The 21,340-nt window shown below is 36.3% G+C and overlaps 1 protein-coding gene across 1 annotated transcript; it reads right to left on the bottom strand.

The window, feature by feature from the left end:
- Positions 1-167: 167 nt before the first annotated feature.
- Positions 168-7,847, bottom strand: LOC127253236 (probable zinc transporter 10). Its single transcript, XM_051277693.1, has 2 exons — positions 6,884-7,847; positions 168-735 (listed from the first exon to the last, which is right to left on the bottom strand). Exons 1-2 carry the CDS (start codon positions 7,541-7,543, stop codon positions 280-282), a joined length of 1,116 nt encoding a protein of 371 aa, XP_051133650.1. The 5' UTR covers positions 7,544-7,847; the 3' UTR covers positions 168-279.
- Positions 7,848-21,340: the final 13,493 nt, after the last annotated feature.

Raw genomic sequence — 21,340 nt, 5'->3', positions numbered from 1 at the left:
TTGTGGAACAGAGGAGAAGAGGAGTAATTGACAGGCTATCGCGTAGAGACCGGCTAACGACAGGTTAATAACACACTTACACCCGGCCGGAATGCAATGGCAATGGCAATGGCAATTGCAATTGGCAAGCATATATACCATCATCGCATACCATAACACTCCATTAATGTCATTAACAGATTTTTATTGATTAATTACTGAGTAATGGGCAGATCGATCAGAGTTGAAGCTGGCGGTTCGGTAGCCTTCAAATAATGAAGCAATCTATCAATCAATCCACTAAGCCCACTTAGCCATGAGCGACATTCCGCCGGCCCCGAGGAGCACGGCGGCGTAAGACTTGAGCTGCAGCCGGACACTGGCCTGCAACTTGGTGCCCATGAAATCCGAAGCCAGGAGGTCCACCAGGGCCATGTAGATGAGCAGGCCCGCGGAGGAGGCGTTGAGCAGCCCCACGGTGATCAGGGCTCGGGGGCTGTTCTCCTTGTAGGTGCTGGACAGTGCCATCCCCAGCGCGATCCCGAACGGGGTGGTCACCGCGAAGAAGAATGCCATGGCAGCCTTCTTCGCGAGGCCGTACTCCGCCTGGAGGATGCACCCGCCCAGACCCATTCCTTCGAACATCTGGTGGAAGCAGAGCGCCGCCACCAGCCCTTTGATGGAGCATGTATTGTTCGAAGCCCCCAGTGACAGCCCGATCACCACCGAGTGAACTATGATTCCCAGCTCCAAAACCTGTTGCATTTCAAATCAAAAAACCAAACAAACCCAAAATATTCCTTTCTTACCGCATAGTATGTCATAATTTTTATTTCTATCCATTCTAAATTTTATGTCATAAAAAATAATTTCATTTTGTCACTTTCGTATATCCAAAACAATATTTTTGTTTTTATTTATATAACTAGCTTTTCATTTTTTTTGCAAAATTATTATCATCTTTTCACATTAATTATTATATAAAGTAAAAATATTTTGATTTCTCAAGGTCGGTATGGTTTGAGGGTTTAGAAAGAAGGGAAAGGGAGGAAATACTATTCTAAAATTTTTTCAATGATTCAATTTTGTTTTAGAGTGGAGAGGAGGAGATCGAAGAAGAGGGGAGACAATTTTTTTAAATTTTTTTTCCTTCCAATTTAGAGAATTTGGAGCGGAGTAGTTTTATTATTATTATTATTTTTTTTAATCTAATTACCTATTATACCATTTAAATATTTTATTAAAATTTTAATAACATCTTCAAATTTTTAATATTTATTTATTTTATTTTTAATTATATCAAATCAATATTAATATATAATGTACATAACTTTAAATTATATTATATATTTTGAAATATTTTAAATTAAATATTTTAATCAAATTTAATTATAATACTTTCATCAATTTCAATACAATGATCTTGTTTACTATTTTTGTCCGTCCCAAAACAATAGTCGTATCACCCTAAAACTACCCTTATTTTTTCATTTTTATTACACAATTGCCACTATTTTTACACTAATACACTTATAAGGACAAAAAAGTCTTTTATTATCCAACCCAATTAAGACTATATTTATGAGAGGGAGAGAGTATTTTTTAACAAGTCAAATAAATTAGTATGTAGTAATAATATTATTATTTTAATAAATAATTTTAAAATAATTTAATTTTGAAATAATATAATTTATTTTTTTAAACAAACAATTTATTATCTTTCAAAAATAATTTTAATACAAGCACAATATCCACTAGGCACTCAACTTAAATCTCAATACAATCTTGCTTTCAAGACATAAGCAAAATGCTTTATAAAAATTATTTTATTCTATTGGACAAATACATTGTGTATGATATTTTATGAATAAATTAATAAAATTTTATTAAATACTTTTATTTTTCTTTATTTATACAATATAGAAACAAAATGGTAAAAAATTTCTATTTTTCCTCTTATCTTTTACTTAACAAAACACAAAAATACTATTTTTTCAACACCTTGTCTCGCCTCCATTTCATTAAAATATCTCTTAGTTTTGAACAAATAGTATTTTTTTTATATAAAAAATAATAATTTATTATCTTTCAACAATAATTTTAATACAAGCACAATATCCACTACGCTCTCAACTTAAATCTCAATACAATAAATGCTTTAGAAAATTATTTTATTCTATTGGACAAATACATTTTGTATGATATTTTATGAATAAATTAATCAAATTTTATTAAATACTTTTATTTTTCTTTATTTATACAATATAGGAACAAAATGGTAAAAAATTTCTATTTTTTCTCTCATCTTTTATTTAACCATACACAAAAATATCATTTTCTCTCTTCTCGCCTCCCCTCCATTTCATTAAAATATATCTTAGTTTTGAACGAATAGTATTTTTTTAAAAAACAAACAATTTATTATCTTTCAAAAATAATTTTAATACAAAGACAATCCACTATGCTCTCAACTTAAATCTTAATGCAATTTTGCGGTTCAAGACATAAGCAAAATACTTTAAAAAATTATTTTATTCTATTGGACAAATACATTTTATAAATAAATTAATCAAATTTTATTAAATACTTTTATTTTTCTTTATTTATACAATATATGAACAAAATGGTAAAAAATTTCTATTTTTCCTCTCATTTTTTATTTAACCATACACAAAAATATCATTTTCTCTTCCTCACTTCTCTTCCATTTCATTAAAATATCTCTTAGTTTTGAACCAATAGTTTTTTTTTTTTTTAAACAAACAATTTATTATCTTTCAAAAATAATTTTAATACAAAGACAATATCCACTACGTTATCAACTTAAATCTCAATACAATTTTGCGGTTCAAGACATAAGCAAAATGCTTTAAAAAATTATTTTATTCTATTGGACAAATACATTTTATAAATAAATTAATCAAATTTTATTAAATAATTTTATTTTTCTTTATTTATACAATAAGAAAAAATAGTAAAATTTTTCTATTTTTCCTCCCATCTTTTACTTAACCAAACATAAAAATAATATTTTTTCTCTGTTGGCCTCCCATTCCTTTCATTAAAATATCTCACCTCCCCTCCTTTAGTTTGAACCAAACAGAAACACTTTTACACTTGATATCATAATTTATTTGCTCATCTCAAACGTCTTTATTATTTTGGAACTAAATAAATATTATTTTAAATATTAACTAATGAAAAAGTTCATTCAAGGTATATTTGTTTATTTAAAATATGTTTGTTTGGGGCATTTTTTCATATTTTAACTATTTATAAAAAAAAAAATCTAAAAGTATTAAATTAAGAATTTTTCTATATTATATTAAAAATTAATTTTATATTTAAAATATCAAAAATCAACACTTATATCAATATTTATTTATCATATCATACAATTATTCAAATTAAAAAATTTTACTATTTAATTTTAACTAAAAATCCAAACCTCAAACACAACCACGTCCTTAAAATATTTTCTTTAAGAAAAATAGAGCACTACTTAGTTGACCGGGTAACTCATTAATTAAGGCGCATACTTTGACTGCTAGTGTTTTGGGAGGCGGAAATTTTGACTATTCTACTGGTGATAACAGATACACACAACCAAAGATGCATGATTGTCTAAGCAGAGGTTTTTAGATTTTCTTTTTCGGCAGAATGATATGAATTTAAATTATTTTTATAAAAATCCTCTTTTTTAACGTATCTATTTAAAATTTTATAATAAATTAAAAATTAATAATATTTATTTCGATATTTGAACGCATAATTTAATGATCATACATTTATCTTCACATTATCAAGTGATTTCTCATAAAATATTTTTATTTTTTAATTTTATTTATAAAATAATTATATATAATAATTAATTTTAAATAATTAAAAATATTTTAATATTAATATTTTTATTAAAATAAAAAATACTTTAACATACATAAATAATAAAAAAAACTTTAAATTGAAAAAATAATATATATATACATATTTGTTTAGTAAGATGATAAAAATACCTGCCAAAATTTCTTTACTTGTAACACTTGTTAGTTTTACTATTTCAAATTATTATTTTTAAAATATTAAATTAAATATTTATTTTTTTATTATATTTCATTAAATTAAATTTTACATTTAAAATATTAAATTAATATATATTTATATTAAATCAAATATTTATTTTAATTTAAAATTATACTATTAAAAAATAATCTTAAAACCCAATATATACTAAAGGGTAAAGTATATATATATATATATATATATATTTCAGTCACTCTTTTTAACATGAGTGTGTTAATCTATCATCTACCAAATTAATTCAATTTTAGTCATCAAAGGATGTGATCTTTCACAATTTTTAAAAAGTATATATATTTAAAAAAATATATATATTGCACATATTTATTATTTTTATATTATTTACATAATTTTTTATATCTCAAATAAAAATATATTTTTTCAAAACAATTTCACTAAACATACTCTATATATAATCATTGTTAACAAAGTTGATAATGAATAACTGAAAATTTATGAACGATGGATACAAAATTAATTTTAAAATAAATGGACTAACAATTAAAACATAGATGAATGGAAGAGATCAAAAATTCAAAATATGCGCTATCCATATATTTAATATATAAAAATTTATAAATATCATATAAAAATAAAATTTAAATAAAAATTCCCAAGATTTTAAATTATTTTCAAATATAATCAAACAAAAATTGAAATCTCAACCCACTGCTCTACAATTTTATTCACTTATTTAAAACTATTTATTTTTCAAAACATATCACATAAAATATATTTTTCTCACAAAATATTACATCAAATATTAATTTTTTACTTTTCATTTTTATTTTTTTTCATATTTTTAAATTTTTAAAAACCTCCAAAAACCTTTTATAAACAAAGCCGTAGTAGCCCTTTATATTGATGCATATAAAAAGATACATGTATAAATACATAGGAAATATTTGATAGGTGATTTTTTTTTTTAAAAAAAGTAAAAAATAAACAATTAGTTTGAATAATAATCTGTAAGAATAAATAACACAGTAACGTTTTTTTAAAAAAATTTAAATAATAAATAATTAGGAAGTAATCACTAAAAAATATAACGGTGATGAAAGAGCCGAAAACATATAGGTATAAATACATAGGATATATTTGATTGGTGATTTTTTCTTTTTTTAAAAAAAGTAAAAAATAAAAAATTAGTTTGAATAATGATCTGTAAGAATAAATAACACAGTAATTTTTTTTTAAGCTTTAAGTAATAAATAATTAGGAAATAATCATTAGAAAATATAACGGTGATGAAAGAGCTGAAAAGACCCACCCCTGCCTAAAAATCCACATCATAATTAAAGAAAGACAATGCTGCACTACTCTAATAAGCTAGACGACGCAGCGTATGCGTCCAGAGACTTCTTAAAGTCAAATTGATACTTGCTTGCTAGCCCCACAATTATGCTCTTTCTCTACTGTGACGCTTTCTGAATTCCGAGTTAAAAAACATTTATTTCAATATTAAATTCAAAATTTGATACTATTATTTATATTTTTCTTTTAAAAATATATTAAGCCTGTAGGTTAGGGTTAGAATTTTAATTTTAAAAGTTAAACAGTGCGTTCTAATCTCAGTTCACCAAAGGAACACACCCTAAATTAAATATATATTTATTTTATAAATTACTACATTAATTATTAACCTTTATGATTTATAAAATTTCGCTAACTCCAAAGTCCTCCAAAAATTCTTTTTATCTAAAGATTAACGTTGTTAATGTGTTTATTTGTGCAATTTTGATTTTGATTTTATTATTTCAAATTTTTTTTAAATATTAAATTAAATATTTAATTTTTTTTTGTTATATTACATTAAAATTTAATTTTATATTCAAAAATATTATATCATATATATTTATATCACATTAAACAACTATTTAAATTCAAAATTCTATTATTTAAAATTAAAACCAAAATCAAAATATTAAGAATAAACACAACTTGAATTTTATCTGAGTTTTGTGTTATTATTTTATTATTATTTTTTTTATAACGTAAAAATCCCATCGTCGCTATTTAAAAATACGCACTGAATAAACCCGATCGTAATACCTATAACCAATGCAAGTCACCATTACCTAGCTATATATTTGGCGCACCCTTGTTGTGTGCAAGCGATTAGACTGAATTGAAAATTTGAAACCCATCAATCTATTTGACGCGATCACTCGACTACTCGAGATTATTTTATCCAGGGGTTATGTATTAAATTGATATAATGTGTACTTGCTTGTACTTACTAGACGAACAGGAGGATATTATTTTATATATATATATATATATCATTCTGATTCCTTCTTCACTTGCCTGTACTTACTAGACGGACAGGAGGATATAGGAGGATATTATTTTTTATATATATATCATTCGGATTCTTTCTTTCTTTCTATTTTAGTACTCCCTTCGTCTCAAATAAATAAGATGCGATGTTTATTTTTTACACGGATTTTTAGGTGGATAATATTAAATAGTATAATTTATAAATTAAGTGATGTGATAGAGAAAAAAATATATATTTTATTTTTTTATTTGGATGATGTGAGAAGATAAAGTGTGAAGTAGAGATAAAATATAATTAATTATTTTTTATTTTAAAAATATTGTAAAGTGTTTGAAATATATCAAAAAAAGAAATATAGTAGGGTGTTTGGAACGAAGGGAGTATTTAATTAAAATTTTAAACTCTAACTAGCTAGCTAAGACCCAGTCATCCGATTTACTATACCAATTAATCAGTTGATCTGACCTAGATCGAGCTTCGTAGCAAAACTAAAGTAGCTAGAGCCTAGAGGGTAGAGGGAGGAGTAATGAATGGAGTACCAATTACCATGGCAATCACGCGGTAACGGAGAAGCTGCGCGCCCCCAACTTCCAACTTGGCTCCGTGGTAGTGACCATGAGAGGAATGAGAATGAGGATGAGCTGGAGCTGGAGCTGGAGCTGCAGCATCGACGACGACCACCGCCTCCATCTCCCTTTCCGTGGCTCCGGCGGCCGCGGAATCCGGCAGCACAACACCGCCTTTGTGTTTCTGGGAGTAGAGGCTCGTAGCTATGGAGTCGATCATGAGCGTGATAATGGCGGAGAGCATGGCGACAAAGCCGGTGAAAGGGAACTTGTGCCAGGGGTGTTCGTCCAGGCAGGCAGACGAGAGCATGTCGAAGGAATCCGGGAGGACGTGCATGAACCCCGTCGCTAAGATGATCCCGGCGGCGAAGGCCTTGACGATGACAAAGAGGCTGCGTTCGGGGCTGAGGGCGGGGACGGAGCGCGTGACGAGCGGCAGGCAGACGCCGATCATGCTGGTGACCAGGATGGAGACGATTGCGATGATCTTGAGAGACTGGGCTCTCTTCTTGTTGGTGCAGCCGTCGTCTTCGTCGGCGCCGCACTCCTTCACCACGGACACGACTTGGACCGAGAAGTGGGAAAGAATCAGGAGCAAGATGAGCAGTATTGATGATGATTTGCCTGCGGGCGTGCCCATCTCTCTCTCTCGGATATGTGTGTGTGTGTAGTATGTATGTATGTATGTGTGTGCGCAGATTAATTCATAGAAGACTGATATAGAGAGGGGCGAGTGATAATTAAACTGCCCGATGATAGAATTGACCGGGAACGACGACGATCGAGTGCTTATTTATAGACTCGGATCGGATCGGATCGGATCCAATGGGAAACCAACCAACCACTATTAATGACTAAAAACGAACAAACGCTCTATGAATTAATTCCTGCTAGGAGCGAGGTGATTAGTAATTGCGTGCAGCCATGGCCATCGTCATCATCGATCCTATCAATTCAGATAGCTGGATGGAGCAGCCAGTGACAGTCAACGGTTGTGGAAAACACTTAAAATTGTGGGAGCCGCGAGCAGTAGGGCAATAGATTATACGAATGTGTGGTTATTTGGTGCCGAGGGGAGATGTGGGTGTGCTCTCCCTACGCCCGCCACGTTTTCACTCTGTCTCGTGGAAATTTTGCATTCTACGTGGTGTGGTTCCCCGACTGCAACGCTGTCCCTACTGCTTGCTACCTACAAGTCTCATTTCTCCACTGCATTTGCGTTAGAATGTTTTCTATGCAGAAAAATAAAAATAAAAATAAAGCAATAAAAATATCTTTCTTTTTCTTAGATTGAATTAAAGAATCAGGCTTTGTTTATTTGATAATTTTTTACTTATTTATTTGAAATTATTTATTTTTTAAAAAATATTATATCAAATTTTTTTTTTCATAAAATATCAAATTAAATACTAAATATTTTCTTTCACAAGATTAAATTTCAAAAGTCTACAAAAAATGCTGCATATATAACGGAACTTTAGAATTTGAAATTTTTTATTATCTTCTACCTTTTTTTTTTTTTGTCTGTTTTATTTAGTCTATCATTTTTTAAAAAATATTAACACTTTAATTTCATTTTAAAATTTTTAATTTATAATTTTTTAAATTTTAATTATATTAATTAATTATCTTAATTTAAATTTAAAATTATTTTTATTAGATGATAATTATTTTTACTAATATATTCTTAATTATTTATTAATTATATCCCTCTTAAAATTTCATTTCTACAATAAAAAGGACACCATATTCGGGATGGAGGGAGTAATATATATAAAAATTGAAAAAAATAAAATTAAAATCTCCATGCTTATTTGCTTTTATAATTTACTACTATTTTATTTTTTCATTTTATTTACAAATATATTATTTTGATCATAAAAATAATTTTAAATTATTATCAAATAAAAAATCACTAATTCAATACAATAATATATATATTTTTTATCATGACTTTCAACTCCTATGCACTGAAATTATCTCTTTAGTTAATTCATCATTTTTTCATAATCAATTTATTTTTTTTATTTTTATTCGTATTCAAAACACACTTTTTTAATAGCAGTTTTTACGGAATAAAAAAATTAAAAAATATATGTTTACACCAAAAAAAATAAAAATAAAAATATTATTTAATACATTATTTGTAAATAAAATAATAATATACTTAAATTCGAATGTCAAAAATAAATAAAAAATTATTAATAAACAGAAAAAAAGTACTATGATTTCTAAGTCATTCCATCTTTATAACAAACATAATAATAATATTATTATTATTATTATTATTATATTTATTTATTTATTTTTTGTTTGGCTACGGTCGCGGGTCAACCAATTCCATCGCGTACTTAGATATTTTTTATTCAATTATTTTTTTAAAAAAATATTAATTAAAAATAGGAGTATTATTTTTGTATTATAATAAAAAATTATATTTTATATTATATTTGTTGAGCACAATGGATAGATTTTCAGGGGATGAGCCTGCCAAGATTAAGTTATTCGAAACATCTAATGGGTTTTTTGAAAGTCCAAGTATGATTGCAGTAATCGGGTCGGATGAGTTTAGAGTCTGATCAAACCTGATCGGGTAAATCCCCAAGGTCGGACGGATGATGAGATTGGACCTGGTTGGGACCAAATAGTTCGGACGTCAAAGTCGGACTTAGTCAGGACAAAGTCCGAGGGTCGGATGTAAGAAAGTCGGACGGATGATGAGATTGGATCTGGTCGGGACTAAATAGTTCGGATAGAGAAGTCGGACCTAATCGGGACAAATTCCAAGGGTCGGGCGTAAGAAGGTTAGACATTGAAATCAGACCAAGTTCAAAGGTCAGGTATTAAAAGTAGTTATCCTACAAGTCCGGTAAAAAGCAGTTTCTGATGGTGGAGGGTAGTTTCGACTGACGAGCGGTTTTTAAAAGTCGGACATGACATGACGGTTCTCATACGTGTCGATAGAAGAGAACTTTTTGGGGAGTTATCAGCGATTGTGGTAACCGACCGGATAGCGGTTCGAACCGTATCTTCAAGGGGTTATTTAAAGATTCCGTATTGTATAGAAAGAGCATCTTCAATCGACATCAAATTCAAGAAAATCGCTTTTGGGGATCACCACTTTATTTTTCAGTCTTTATTTTTATCTTATTTTATTTTATGTATTCTACAGTGTTTAGAGGTTTCTAATTTCAGACACTCATCTATCAAATTCAGGGATATTTCTCTATTTTCGAATTTTACTTTTTATTGTTGAAAAAACGCATCAACAATTTCGCGACCACAGTGGGAGTCGAGGCAAGATTGCTGATCCTACATCAACGGAGAGTTTCATACGATTGAGATCCGGCCGAATCGTCGGAAGGATCCACATGGCAGGCTCACAGCCTCAATCATCTTCGGCACCGGTGGGAGAAACAGTTTCACCACCTGTCATGCCAAATACAGGAGAAATGCCACAAACACCCGCTGACTGGGTTTCTTATGTTCAGCAATTGAACAACCAGCATAATTTGGCCATGCAGAATATGTTGCGCGAGCAACAAAACCTTATGCAAAATACGTTAAATCAGGTGTTATCAAGGGTTACTTTGCAACCCATCCAGACGCCACCAGAACTATCACCATCCAGGTTACAGACAAATTTTGCGGGGCCTTCATATGTGGACAACACTTTTCCAAGTGTTACTGCCCCAAGGGTTGACAGAGGGAAGACTCCTCTTACATACCCGAATAACATTCCGTTGGGTGGTAGGACCGAGCCTACCGACCTTAGAGCGGAAAGATTGGGAGGCCAGGCTCACAATCTTATTCAGGTATTGGATCCTGTCCTACCCAGAGTAGACCCAGAGGACATTGCTCAGGTCTTAAGGGTACATTTTGGAATGAACCCCCAGACGGTCAACAGACCTGCGTACCAAAGGCCATTTCCAGAAAGAATCATCAACGAACATCCGCTTCCAAGGAATTACAGACCACCCGATTTTCATTCGTTTTTTGGAGAAGATGGGGCATCGACCATAGAATATGTGGGACGTTTCACGGCCCAATTAGGGGAAGTAGGCAATAATTCTTTTTATAAATTACAATTGTTCGGGTTATCACTTACAAGGACCGCTTTTTCATGGTTTGCAAATTTGCCACCCGGGCAGTTGCAAACCTGGGAAAGTCTGGAAGCAGCGTTCCATGCAAGATTTTTTAATCCTCTCCCAACAGTCTCACTCACAGATCTTTTAGAGATCCGACAAATGCCAGAAGAGACCGCGTATCAGTTTATTGAACGGATACGACTCATGAAAGGCAGATGCCCGACAATCATCGAGGAAAGTGAAATGACCAATTTGGTGGTCAGAAACATGCATTCCAGACTTCGGGAGGCATTGACAGCCCATGATGTTCAGGACTTGGCTAGTTTGGCGTCCAAAGCAGGGAGATTAGAATCTTTGTTTAGAGAAAAAGATCACAACTTTCGTCGGAATAGGGTACAACAAATGGCTAGTATTGATACAGAGATTTATTCGCCAGAAGAAGGAAATATTCTTGAAGAGATGGCAGCCGAAATTGTGAATGGCAAACCGTACGTATGTTCGAAACTAAAGCCATTGCCAGGAACAGAGGAGAGGGAGCAGCCGACTTTCGATGTATCCAAGGCCGACGAGATCTTCGATATTCTATTGGCGGATGGGCAGATTCGTGTTCCTAAAGGGCAAAGTTTGGCAACGAAGGAGGAAATAAAGGGAAGGCCATACTGTAAGTGGCATAATTCCTTTACTCATTACACTAATCAATGCACACATTTCCGAAAGGAAATACAGAAGGCTATCAAAGCAGAAAGATTCAAATATGTAACAATGGGAGTAGAACATCAACCCTTCCCAAAAGTAACCACTGCAATGATCTCTTTGCGGTCTTCACAAGTTGTGCAAAGTGATGATGAAGAAGACACCGGACGAAAAGAACGCAAGCCTAAAGAACGAGAATCCAATCAGGAAATGAAGTTCAAAGTTTGCGAAACTAGAATGGCAGAGAAATGGGATAGAGAAGACGGGTCGTTCAAAGTAGAATTGAAAGATAAAGTCGTGGTACGGGACCGACCAACACGCAAACCACATCCAGTCCAAGAGAAATGGAGTCGAAATAGAAAGCCTCTGCCAATAGACATAGACCCTCGATTTCCAGGTATGAATCGCACACAAATCCGTAATGCTAAACGCAGGTATGCAGCACGGCATGGAAAACGAACAGATAAAGGTAAGGAGAAGAAAGAATCATCACCTAAAATGAAGGACTTGAATGACGAAACAGAGGAGCAAGGGGAGAACAACAAGCCTATCAAGAAGGCGAGATGTTTTCGATGTCAATTCTGCAAACGGATCAATATTGATCCTGAAATAGAAATTGCAGAGGAAGAGACCCCCGAGATTATTTTCGGATCATTTGCCCCAGAAGAGACGAAAGTTTTGCGCAACAAGATAGTAAAACTTGATAAAGCAGGATTCGAAGTCAGGATGACGGATATGCGATGGTTCGTCGAAGAAGAACCCATTTGGGCAAAGTTTGAGGAGGAGGAAGAACCAGAATGGGGAGCAATGGTTGGCAGACCCCCACCAATGGTTTTTCCACCTATACCAGAAGGAGCAATCCCGCATTTAAAATCACTCTATGTTAATGCTCACATATGTGGTAAGCCGGTTAACAAGGTTTTTATCGATAATGGGGCTGTTTTCAATGTCATGCCCCTCAAAACTTTAAGAAAATTGGGTAAAGAGATTGGTGATTTATCTCTGGTAGACATCGAGATGACAAGCTTCACAGGACAACCGACCAAACCAGAAGGGATGATGGTGGCGCCCATTGAGGTTGGACCGAAGGTGATTTCGACTGTGTTTTTTGTTGTGGATGCCAATACTACCTACTCAGTTTTGTTGGGGCGAGATTGGATTCACGCTTCCAAATGTGTGCCTTTTTCTCTCCATCAACAAATTATGTTTTGGGAAGGAGATCAGGTTTTCACCGTGGAAGCCAGTACGAATCCGTTCAGCTCTACAGAAGGAGTGGAAGAATCGGTTCTTTATACGGAATACGTACCACCTATTTCACGGACAACCTTGGTAGATGAGTATCCCTGGAAGGGTTGTAAGCTCACTACGCAGGGTTGCATGTTTCATTAGAAACAATTTTCTGTTTTTATGGCTTTGTTGTTAGCCAAAATAAACTTTTACTTGAAGTTAATTTATGGAAGAAATAAATAAATGTGATAAACTGATTAGACAGTTCTATTTAAACCAATTAATGGTTAGACTACATAATAGTAAAATTTCCAATAATAATGTTGGCGAAGAAGAAGGTTTTCGCTGGCCTGATCTCCTGGAAAAGACAGAAACTTCTCTGTCAAGTCAGGACCCTTTCATTGAATATAATGTGGGAACCAAACAGATACCCAAGATGGTCAGGGTAAGTGGTTTACTGACAAAAAGTCAACAGGAGCGAATGGTAGCGTTAATTCGAGATCACAAGGAATGTTTGGCATGAGATTATTCCGAAATGCCCGGATTGGCGCGCAGTTTAATAGAACATAGGTTTCCTATTAAAAAGGGTTTAAGCCTTACAAGCAACCACCAAGGAGAGTGAGTCCAGATTTGATGCCCCAAATCAAAGAAGAAATTGAGAAGCTACTAAAGGTTGGTTTCATTCGTCCATGTCGATATGCGGAATGGTTAGCCAATATCGTTCCGGTAACAAAAAAATGGAAAGATCTGAATTTTCATCGAATTCAGAGATCTCAATCTCGCCACTCCAAAAGATGAATATGTCATGCCTATAGCAGACATGTTGATCGATTCTGCGGCGGGACACCGGATTTTGAGTTTAATGGATGGATACGCAGGGTATAATCAAATTTCATTAACAGAAGAAGATATACCCAAAACTGTATTTAGGTGCCCAGAAGCGTTGGGAATTTATGAATGGACAGTTATGCCATTCGGTTTAAAGAATGCTGGGGTGACTTACCAACGGGCTATGAACACTATCTTTCATGATCTTATTTGGTGGTCAATGGAGGTATATATTGATGATGTGATCATTAAGTTTACCGACTTTGATTCACATCTGGTTGATTTAGAAAATGCTTTTATTCGGATGAAGCAGTACAACCTGACAATGAACCCAACGAAATGTGCCTTTGGAGTTTCGGCGGGGAATTTCTTGGGGTTTTTAGTACATGAAAAGGGAATAGAGATTGACGCGAACAAAGCCAAAGCTGTTCTAACAATGCGGTCGCCTCAGTCGGTCAAAGAAGTACAAAGTTTTTTTGGAAAGGTGAATTACCTAAGGCGTTTTATATCAAACGCCGCAGGGAAATTAAAACCTATCACGAAATTATTACGGAATAAGGCTACCGATTTTTCTTGGGGTCGGGACCAACAAAAGGCATTGGAGGAAATCAAGAAGGCATTGGTTAACCCGCCTGTGTTGGTCCCTCCAAGAGGCGACCGACCTCTTCAGTTATATTTGGCGAATAGTTTTGATGTGGTAAGCAGTCTCTTGGTACAAGAATGTGAAGATGGTAAGGAAAGAGCCATTTATTATTTAAGCAAACTTTAGCAGGACCTGAGTTAAATTACAGTATGCCCGAAAAAATGTATTATTCTTTAGTCTTCGCCTGCACTCGGTTGGAACATTATATTCTGCCAAGAGAAACCGAAGTGGTTTCTAAAATGGATTTGGTGAGATGTTGCACAGACCAACCATGCAAGGTAGATTAATGAAATGGGCTATTAAGCTGGCTTCTGTTGCACTACGCCACCGACCTCTCAAGGCTGTGAAAGGGCAAGTTGTGGCTGATTTGTTGGTTGAGTTTACAAGCGATGGATCATCAGAAAACAAAATAATGCCATATATTGGCACCAGTCCTTGGAAAATATTTTTTGATGGTTCCCGTTCGAAAGGAAAGTCAGGAGCGGAAATGATACTAGAAGGACCAGGAGGCGGCAAAATTAATTTGCAGCTTCAAATGGAAGATATGACACATAACTCCGCAGAATATGAAGCACTGATTTTGGGTCTAGAAGCACTTATCGCTAAGGGAGTGCAGTCTGTTCTAATATATGGGGATTCTCAACTTGTTATCAACCAAGTATTGAAACGGTACGCGTGTAATTTTCCCCATTTGCGTAGATACCGAGATGTAGTGCTACACTTGTTATATAGAATCGGGGAAGTAGTTTTTGAGCATGTACCAAGAGCGGAAAATCAGTTGGCTGATAATCTGGCTCAGAGTGCTTGTCAGCAGTTGGTTGGCAGTCTCGATTCTGGGACTGAGTGGAGAACAGAGATTATGGTATATTTGGAATTTCCGAATTCTACTGTTCCTGTTCGTGTTTGCTTAAAGGCTTTGTGTTTTCAGCTAATTGATGGTATTTTATATAAAAGAACCTTTGAAGGGGTTTTGTTGAGGTGTTTGGGACCTGAGGAATCTATTAAAATAATGGAGGAGGTCCATGGAGGAATATGTGGTGCGCATCGGGCAGGTTTAAATATGCGATGGGCCATTCATCGTATGGGATTCTATTGGCCGAAGATTTTTGATGATTGTATCAGATTTGCCAAGGGATGTCAAGAGTGCCAGAAGCATGGTCCTTTACATCATTTGCCAACAGTGGAGTTGCAGACAATGGTTAAACCTTGGCCATTCAAAGCTTGGGCGTTGGTTGTAATTGGAAAAATTCATCCGGCCTCGTCGAAACAACATTCTTTTATTTTGGTGGCGACTAATTATTTTACCAAATGGGTAGAAGCAGTTCCCTTGAAGAATGCGACGCAGAAAGAAGTGATCGAATTTGTACTCAGTCATATCATCTATCGATTTGGAATTCCTCACACTCTCACAACCGATCAAGGGTTGATGTTTACTGGGGAAAAGTTTATTGAGTTTTTGGCCGAATACAATGTCAAATTACACCATTCTTCACCGTATTATCCACAGACGAATGGATTGGCCGAAGCAGCCAATAAAATTATTATTGGCATTATCCGGAAAATAGTGGAGGAGAATCCAAGGAAATGGCATACTCTGCTATCTCAAGCATTGTGGGCTCATCAAAACAGTAGAAGTACTTCTACTGGATTCTCTCCATACCAATTAACATTCGGGCAAGATGCAGTATTACCTGCAGAATTGGTCGTGCCTTCACCCAAGGTGACCAGTACAACAGCCTATATTGATGAGATGTATTTACAAAAGATGTGGCGACAATTGGAAGAATTAGATACAGATCGATTGAATGCTTTGGACCAAGTAATTAAGTAGAGTGAGATTAGGGCAAAATATTACGGAAAAAGGGTGGTCCCTAAGTTCTTTGTAGAAGGCGATCTGGTCTGGAAGACAATTTTGCCGACCTATAAGAAGGTAGATCAATTAGGAAAGTGGTCTCCCAACTGGGAAGGTCCTTTCATCATTCATAAGGTAATTGGAAATGGAGCCTTTATTATCATAAATTAAGAGGGAAAAACGGTACATGAGAATATTAATGCTAAGTATCTGAAAAGGTATTACCCTGCCTTTTCGGAACTTTGTCATTGATTATTTGAAAAAGGAAAAATCATAGGACCCTCTAAAGGGTTCGAACCCATTGGTAAAAGGGTTCTCTAGTCATCAGAAAGATTAATGGTGTCATCCCAGACTGTCGAGGCCGAGACCATTTCAGGTTCTTTATCCAGAAAATCATCCAAATCCAAGTGGTAGCGATCCCATTTGTCTTGCATGTCTTGAAGATTTTGTCAGTTCGGGACTTCATGTCCTGCAAAGACTGAATCTCTCGTTCAGCGAGGACACTCAGTCTGGAGAGCGTTGATCTTTGTGGTTGGAAATCGTTGTTCCAACTAAGGTTTGGGAGAATGGCGGTTACATGATGGTTTATCATGTCTAGATGATGGTCGATATCCGATATACGTGTGAGTATGTCGGTATAAGGTTCGTAGCTGGTAGATATATGTTCCATCGGTCGGATGGTACGATGAATGGTTCTCCTACCTCTGCCGGAGAATTTGAATTTGACATCCAGTTGTTTCAGAACCTGTATCATATCTTTAGCGTAATGGCCTATGGGGTGCTTTCCCACTAAGAATGGTTGGAGAGCACCTTCCCAGTTTGAAAGAGGAACACGGAGACGAGGAGTAACCATATTGCATGAAAAGTAATGGTGATGATATTTTGGAGTTGGGGGTATGGAGTTTATATAAAAATTATGGTTTCTAAGTTAGGTGATTTAGTAATAGGCAATAAACACGGATCTGTGTTTGCTTGTTAGACTTAGTAAAAACGCAGGAAAGAAAGGATCTATTTTCTAGAAATAGGAATTAATATTAGTTAAGGCCGAAGCAATGTACATGATATTTGAATTACATGGAGAGAAGAGCCCGTAAAGCAGTTTTAAGATTGGTCCATTTGAGTTCTGACTTGATGGCCCGACGACATTGGTATGCTTCTTGATGTCTCTGGATGAGTCTCATTTGTATAGCTGCGTGAAGTTGTTCGCAAAGACTGGTTTGGTTAAGGCAATGTGTTTTAACCAGACGACTTCCCTCCTGTATGCTACCATCTAGAGCTTCCAATCGTTCTTGAAGTCGTCGTAGTTCTTCAGTCTTTTGGGAGATTTCAGTAGCTAATGTATGTCTCTCATGCCGGAGCTCGTCCAGTCGGGCCCTAGCCATGCTGAGATCTTGGTCGGCCTTCTTCAAATCTGCTTTAATGTTGTTAGGATCTGCGGCCGGACGAGATGAGGTCGCTTCGGATGATGGGGGTCGGATCAGAGGAAGTTCAGCTTGAAGTTCGGTGATCCTGGCCATCATCCGATCGAGAACAGGTGAAGGTCCCGGCTCCAGGGCAGGTAGAACCAATAGGGTTATTGCAACTTGGACTAGCGCCGAAAGGTCAGCCAGTTCTAAGTTAGCAAAATCCAAATTGGCGCATCGTTCCACAATGGTTCTGACGGGAGTCGGGAGGTCTATTCGGGTCAAAATGTTAATCTCCTGAGTAGCCTGAACCAGAATAAGATTAGCAAGCTAAAAGACATGGTAAGATTTTTTTTGAGAGATAAGGTTGGAAGGTTAATTGATTCATGGCAGCCGTAGCCTCAGAAGGGGCCATAAGTTGGAAAATTGAGGGGTGGACTGGTCGGATAATCGGACCAGCAACTGATTCATCCCCTGGTGGAAGATATTGGGCGGCTGCTAACTCCATACCCTGAACAAAAGACAAAAGTTTTCAGCACCGTCGGATGGGCGAAAATTAAATCCAAAAACGGATAAGAAAGGATACTAACCGGATTCAGCGGGGCAAAATTAACGGAGGCTTCACCCGACTTTGAAGAGGAAATTTCCTCTACATCGTGGGGTGGTTGGACTGGTTCGGGTTGGACTGGTTCGGAAGCAGCAAGAGGAACCTCATAAACTTGCTGAACAAGCGGGTCGGGTAAAGCCACGACCTGGTCGGGATCGGGTAATACCATATCTTCAATGGGTGCCTGGTCCAAATAGGTTTTAGGTATCAGGAGTTTTATCAAAAGGACGATGTTGAAAGAAGGTTTAGCGCTTACTTGTTGTGGTTCCGCAACTTGGTCGGGGAGGACAACAGGTTGGTCGGGCATCACTGCGACCATATCCGACGCTGGGGGAGGAAGTAACCTTCCCATCGATTCGTCTGGTCGGTGTGCCTACAATAAAAGGTTTGAAGTTATTGTTTAAGATTAATATTTTGTTGGTCTAAGGAATGTCAGAAACCATTTTTTACCTCTGATTGTCTGGGGGTCGGTTGTGTGGTGATCGGGACTATGGCTAGTTGTTCTGTGGTCCGGACCACAGATGGTTGTTCTTTGGTCGGGACGGCAGTTGATCGGGACGAAGATAGATTAATGGGAAGTTGTGCCTCGGGTGATTGATGATCGGTCGGTTGAGACATGGTCGGGCCAGTGGTCGGGAGCATTGAAGGATCTTCTGAAATAGACATATTGGAGTTAGAAAGGGGCCGTACGAAAATGACATAGTGAAAGGAACAAAACTTACCAAATTGTTGCCTTAAATACTTTGGCATCCCATTGGTATCTATTGGCAGAGATGCCAAATATTCCTCGATGGCCTGGCTATCGATAGCAGGAGTGGCCTTTGCTTTTTGTCTCTTTGCTCCCGACCCACCTGCCACAGGTACTTGCCTTTTCCTTCCTCTGATTGCCAGTCGGGGAGAGCCAAGAGCCAGAGCTGGGGGTGGAGCAAGCTTCCTGACCAGTTGGTCAGTCGAAGGGGCAAGTAAAGACCAGGTGGCCGACCACCAGGCGGGAAAATTTTCAGTTGTCGAAGGTTTTGGGCAGAAAGGGAGATATGAATTTGAGGTGATATTGTTGGTGAGTTAAGAAATATAGGTCGGGATGAGTTCGGGAATTACCAGACCCTCGGGGCTTTGAAATATGAAGTGAGGACTGCCTAATGGTCCTGGTATGCCCTGGCAGCAACCAAATTGCCTCGACAAAAATTGAGGTTGGTAATTGTAAGTGTAAAATGATCTACGATTTTTTTTATCCGACCTCCTATTAGAAAAAAGAGATCGGGGTTTTATCGCGGCGTCCCAGGAAAAAATGTAGGTCGGGTGAGGGATAGGATCTGGGCGAGTTAAAGGATAAGTTGGGTCAGGATAAAGGAAGAAAAGATTAGTTGAATATTGCATTAAGGTTGTATATACAAAAAAAAACGGGAATTGTTCCGATCTTCGGTCAAAATTTGGGTTATTATAGAATCAGAGGATTTTAGACAAGAAGAGTTCGGGGTTAATCTGGCTAAGGCCTAGCCGATAGACCTGTAAGGATTGGGAGAAATTGGGAGGCGACCAAAAAATGCAGAGGGGAAGTATAGACAGAGCCACAATTCCAGGAACCAAAATGGTCCTGAGGCTGCAGTGTCCGTAAGACGGGAGCTTACTCGAGTTAAACCCTCAAAGAGGTTGGCTAAAAATAAGGTGCCTAATGAAGTGAAGTGACTACATGCCAAATGGATGGCTAGGTCAATGTGAGTAGAAAGGACAAGTTTCGAAGGGGAAAAAATGATATATCTGTGAAAGAAAAGAAGAAAGGAATTTAAGCTCAAACATTCAAACTTTGTACATACAAAAGAAATTAAAAGAAGAAGAAGATATACCTGCAGAGCCAAAAGAGGAGAAAAGCAGTGTGTTCCAACTCGGAAACAGGGGTATCCTCCTTACTCTGATATTTGTTGACAAAGTGTGTCCATCCTCTTTCTCTTTCAGGAAGCTTGGTCAGGGCCCAGCCTTGATGGTTGGGGGGAAGTTCTTGATTTCCGAGAGAAACCAGAACGGGGTCCTCTCCTGTGATCGGCAAATGCGCGATCACTGCTACTGCTACATCCATTAAGGTTGGACCCATTGGACCTGAAGGGAGGAAAAAGGCACCGGTTTGCGAATGCCAAAAGGCCGCCATGGCCATCAGAACTTTATCGTGTAGATAGAGGGGTTGCGTCGAAAGGAGGATAGCTTTATCGATCCCTTGGGTTTTCCATTGGTTTTCAAAATGGGGAAGGAGCCTCGTGTACCATTTCCGATAAGCATCTTTTGGATCAGTCAACTGAGTCTTGATACTGTCCAGAAGGCGTTCCGGTTTGAACGCTTCATTGTTGACGATAATAGGAGAAACTTGAAGAATAACAGAGCTCATACGCTCAGCATCCGCAATGGTAGTGCATTGAGGGCGTATTGTAGGGGTAAGAACCTTGGAAGATACAAGGGGTATTGAGGGTTCGGTTCCGTCAAAAGGAAGTGCAGGAACGTATTGTTTAGCCATTTACGCGAGGATGAGAAAGATAGAAAGAAAGTAAAAACGAATGAGGGAGCTATATGAGAGCTGAAAGGGTTTTATAGAATCGTGAATGCATAAGTTTGAGAAGATGAAGGTAGGGTTTAACATAAACCCTTTTGATTTGACGTAGCGCAGTGTGATGATCACACTGTAACCCTAAAACGTCACGTCTTCCGTAGTTCGAGGAGTGACGTTTCGGCGGGAGGAGGCAAGTTGTTGAGCACAAAATAATGGATAGGTTTTTAGGGGATGGGCCTGCCAAGATTAGGTTATTCGAAACATCTAATGGGCTTTTTGAAAGTCCAAGTATGATTGCAGTAACCGGGTCGGATGAGTTTAGAGTCTGATCAAACCTGGTCGGGTAAATCCCCAAGGTCGGACGGATGATGAGATTGGACCTGGTCGGGACCAAATAGTTCGGACGTCAAAGTCGGACCAGTCAGGACAATGTCCGAGGGTCGGATGTAAGAAAGTCGGACGGATGATGAGATTGGATCTGGTCGGGACTAAATAGTTCGGATAGAGAAGTCGGACCTAGTCGGGAAAAATTCCAAGGGTCGGGCGTAAGAAGGTTAGAC

The sequence above is a fragment of the Andrographis paniculata genome, unplaced genomic scaffold (assembly GCF_009805555.1).
Source record: "Andrographis paniculata isolate CXL003 unplaced genomic scaffold, ASM980555v1 Contig50END, whole genome shotgun sequence".
Classification (NCBI taxonomy): Eukaryota; Viridiplantae; Streptophyta; class Magnoliopsida; order Lamiales; family Acanthaceae; genus Andrographis; species Andrographis paniculata.
Note: the sequence above shows the minus strand (reverse complement) of the source record. Positions and strands in the feature narration are given on the sequence as shown.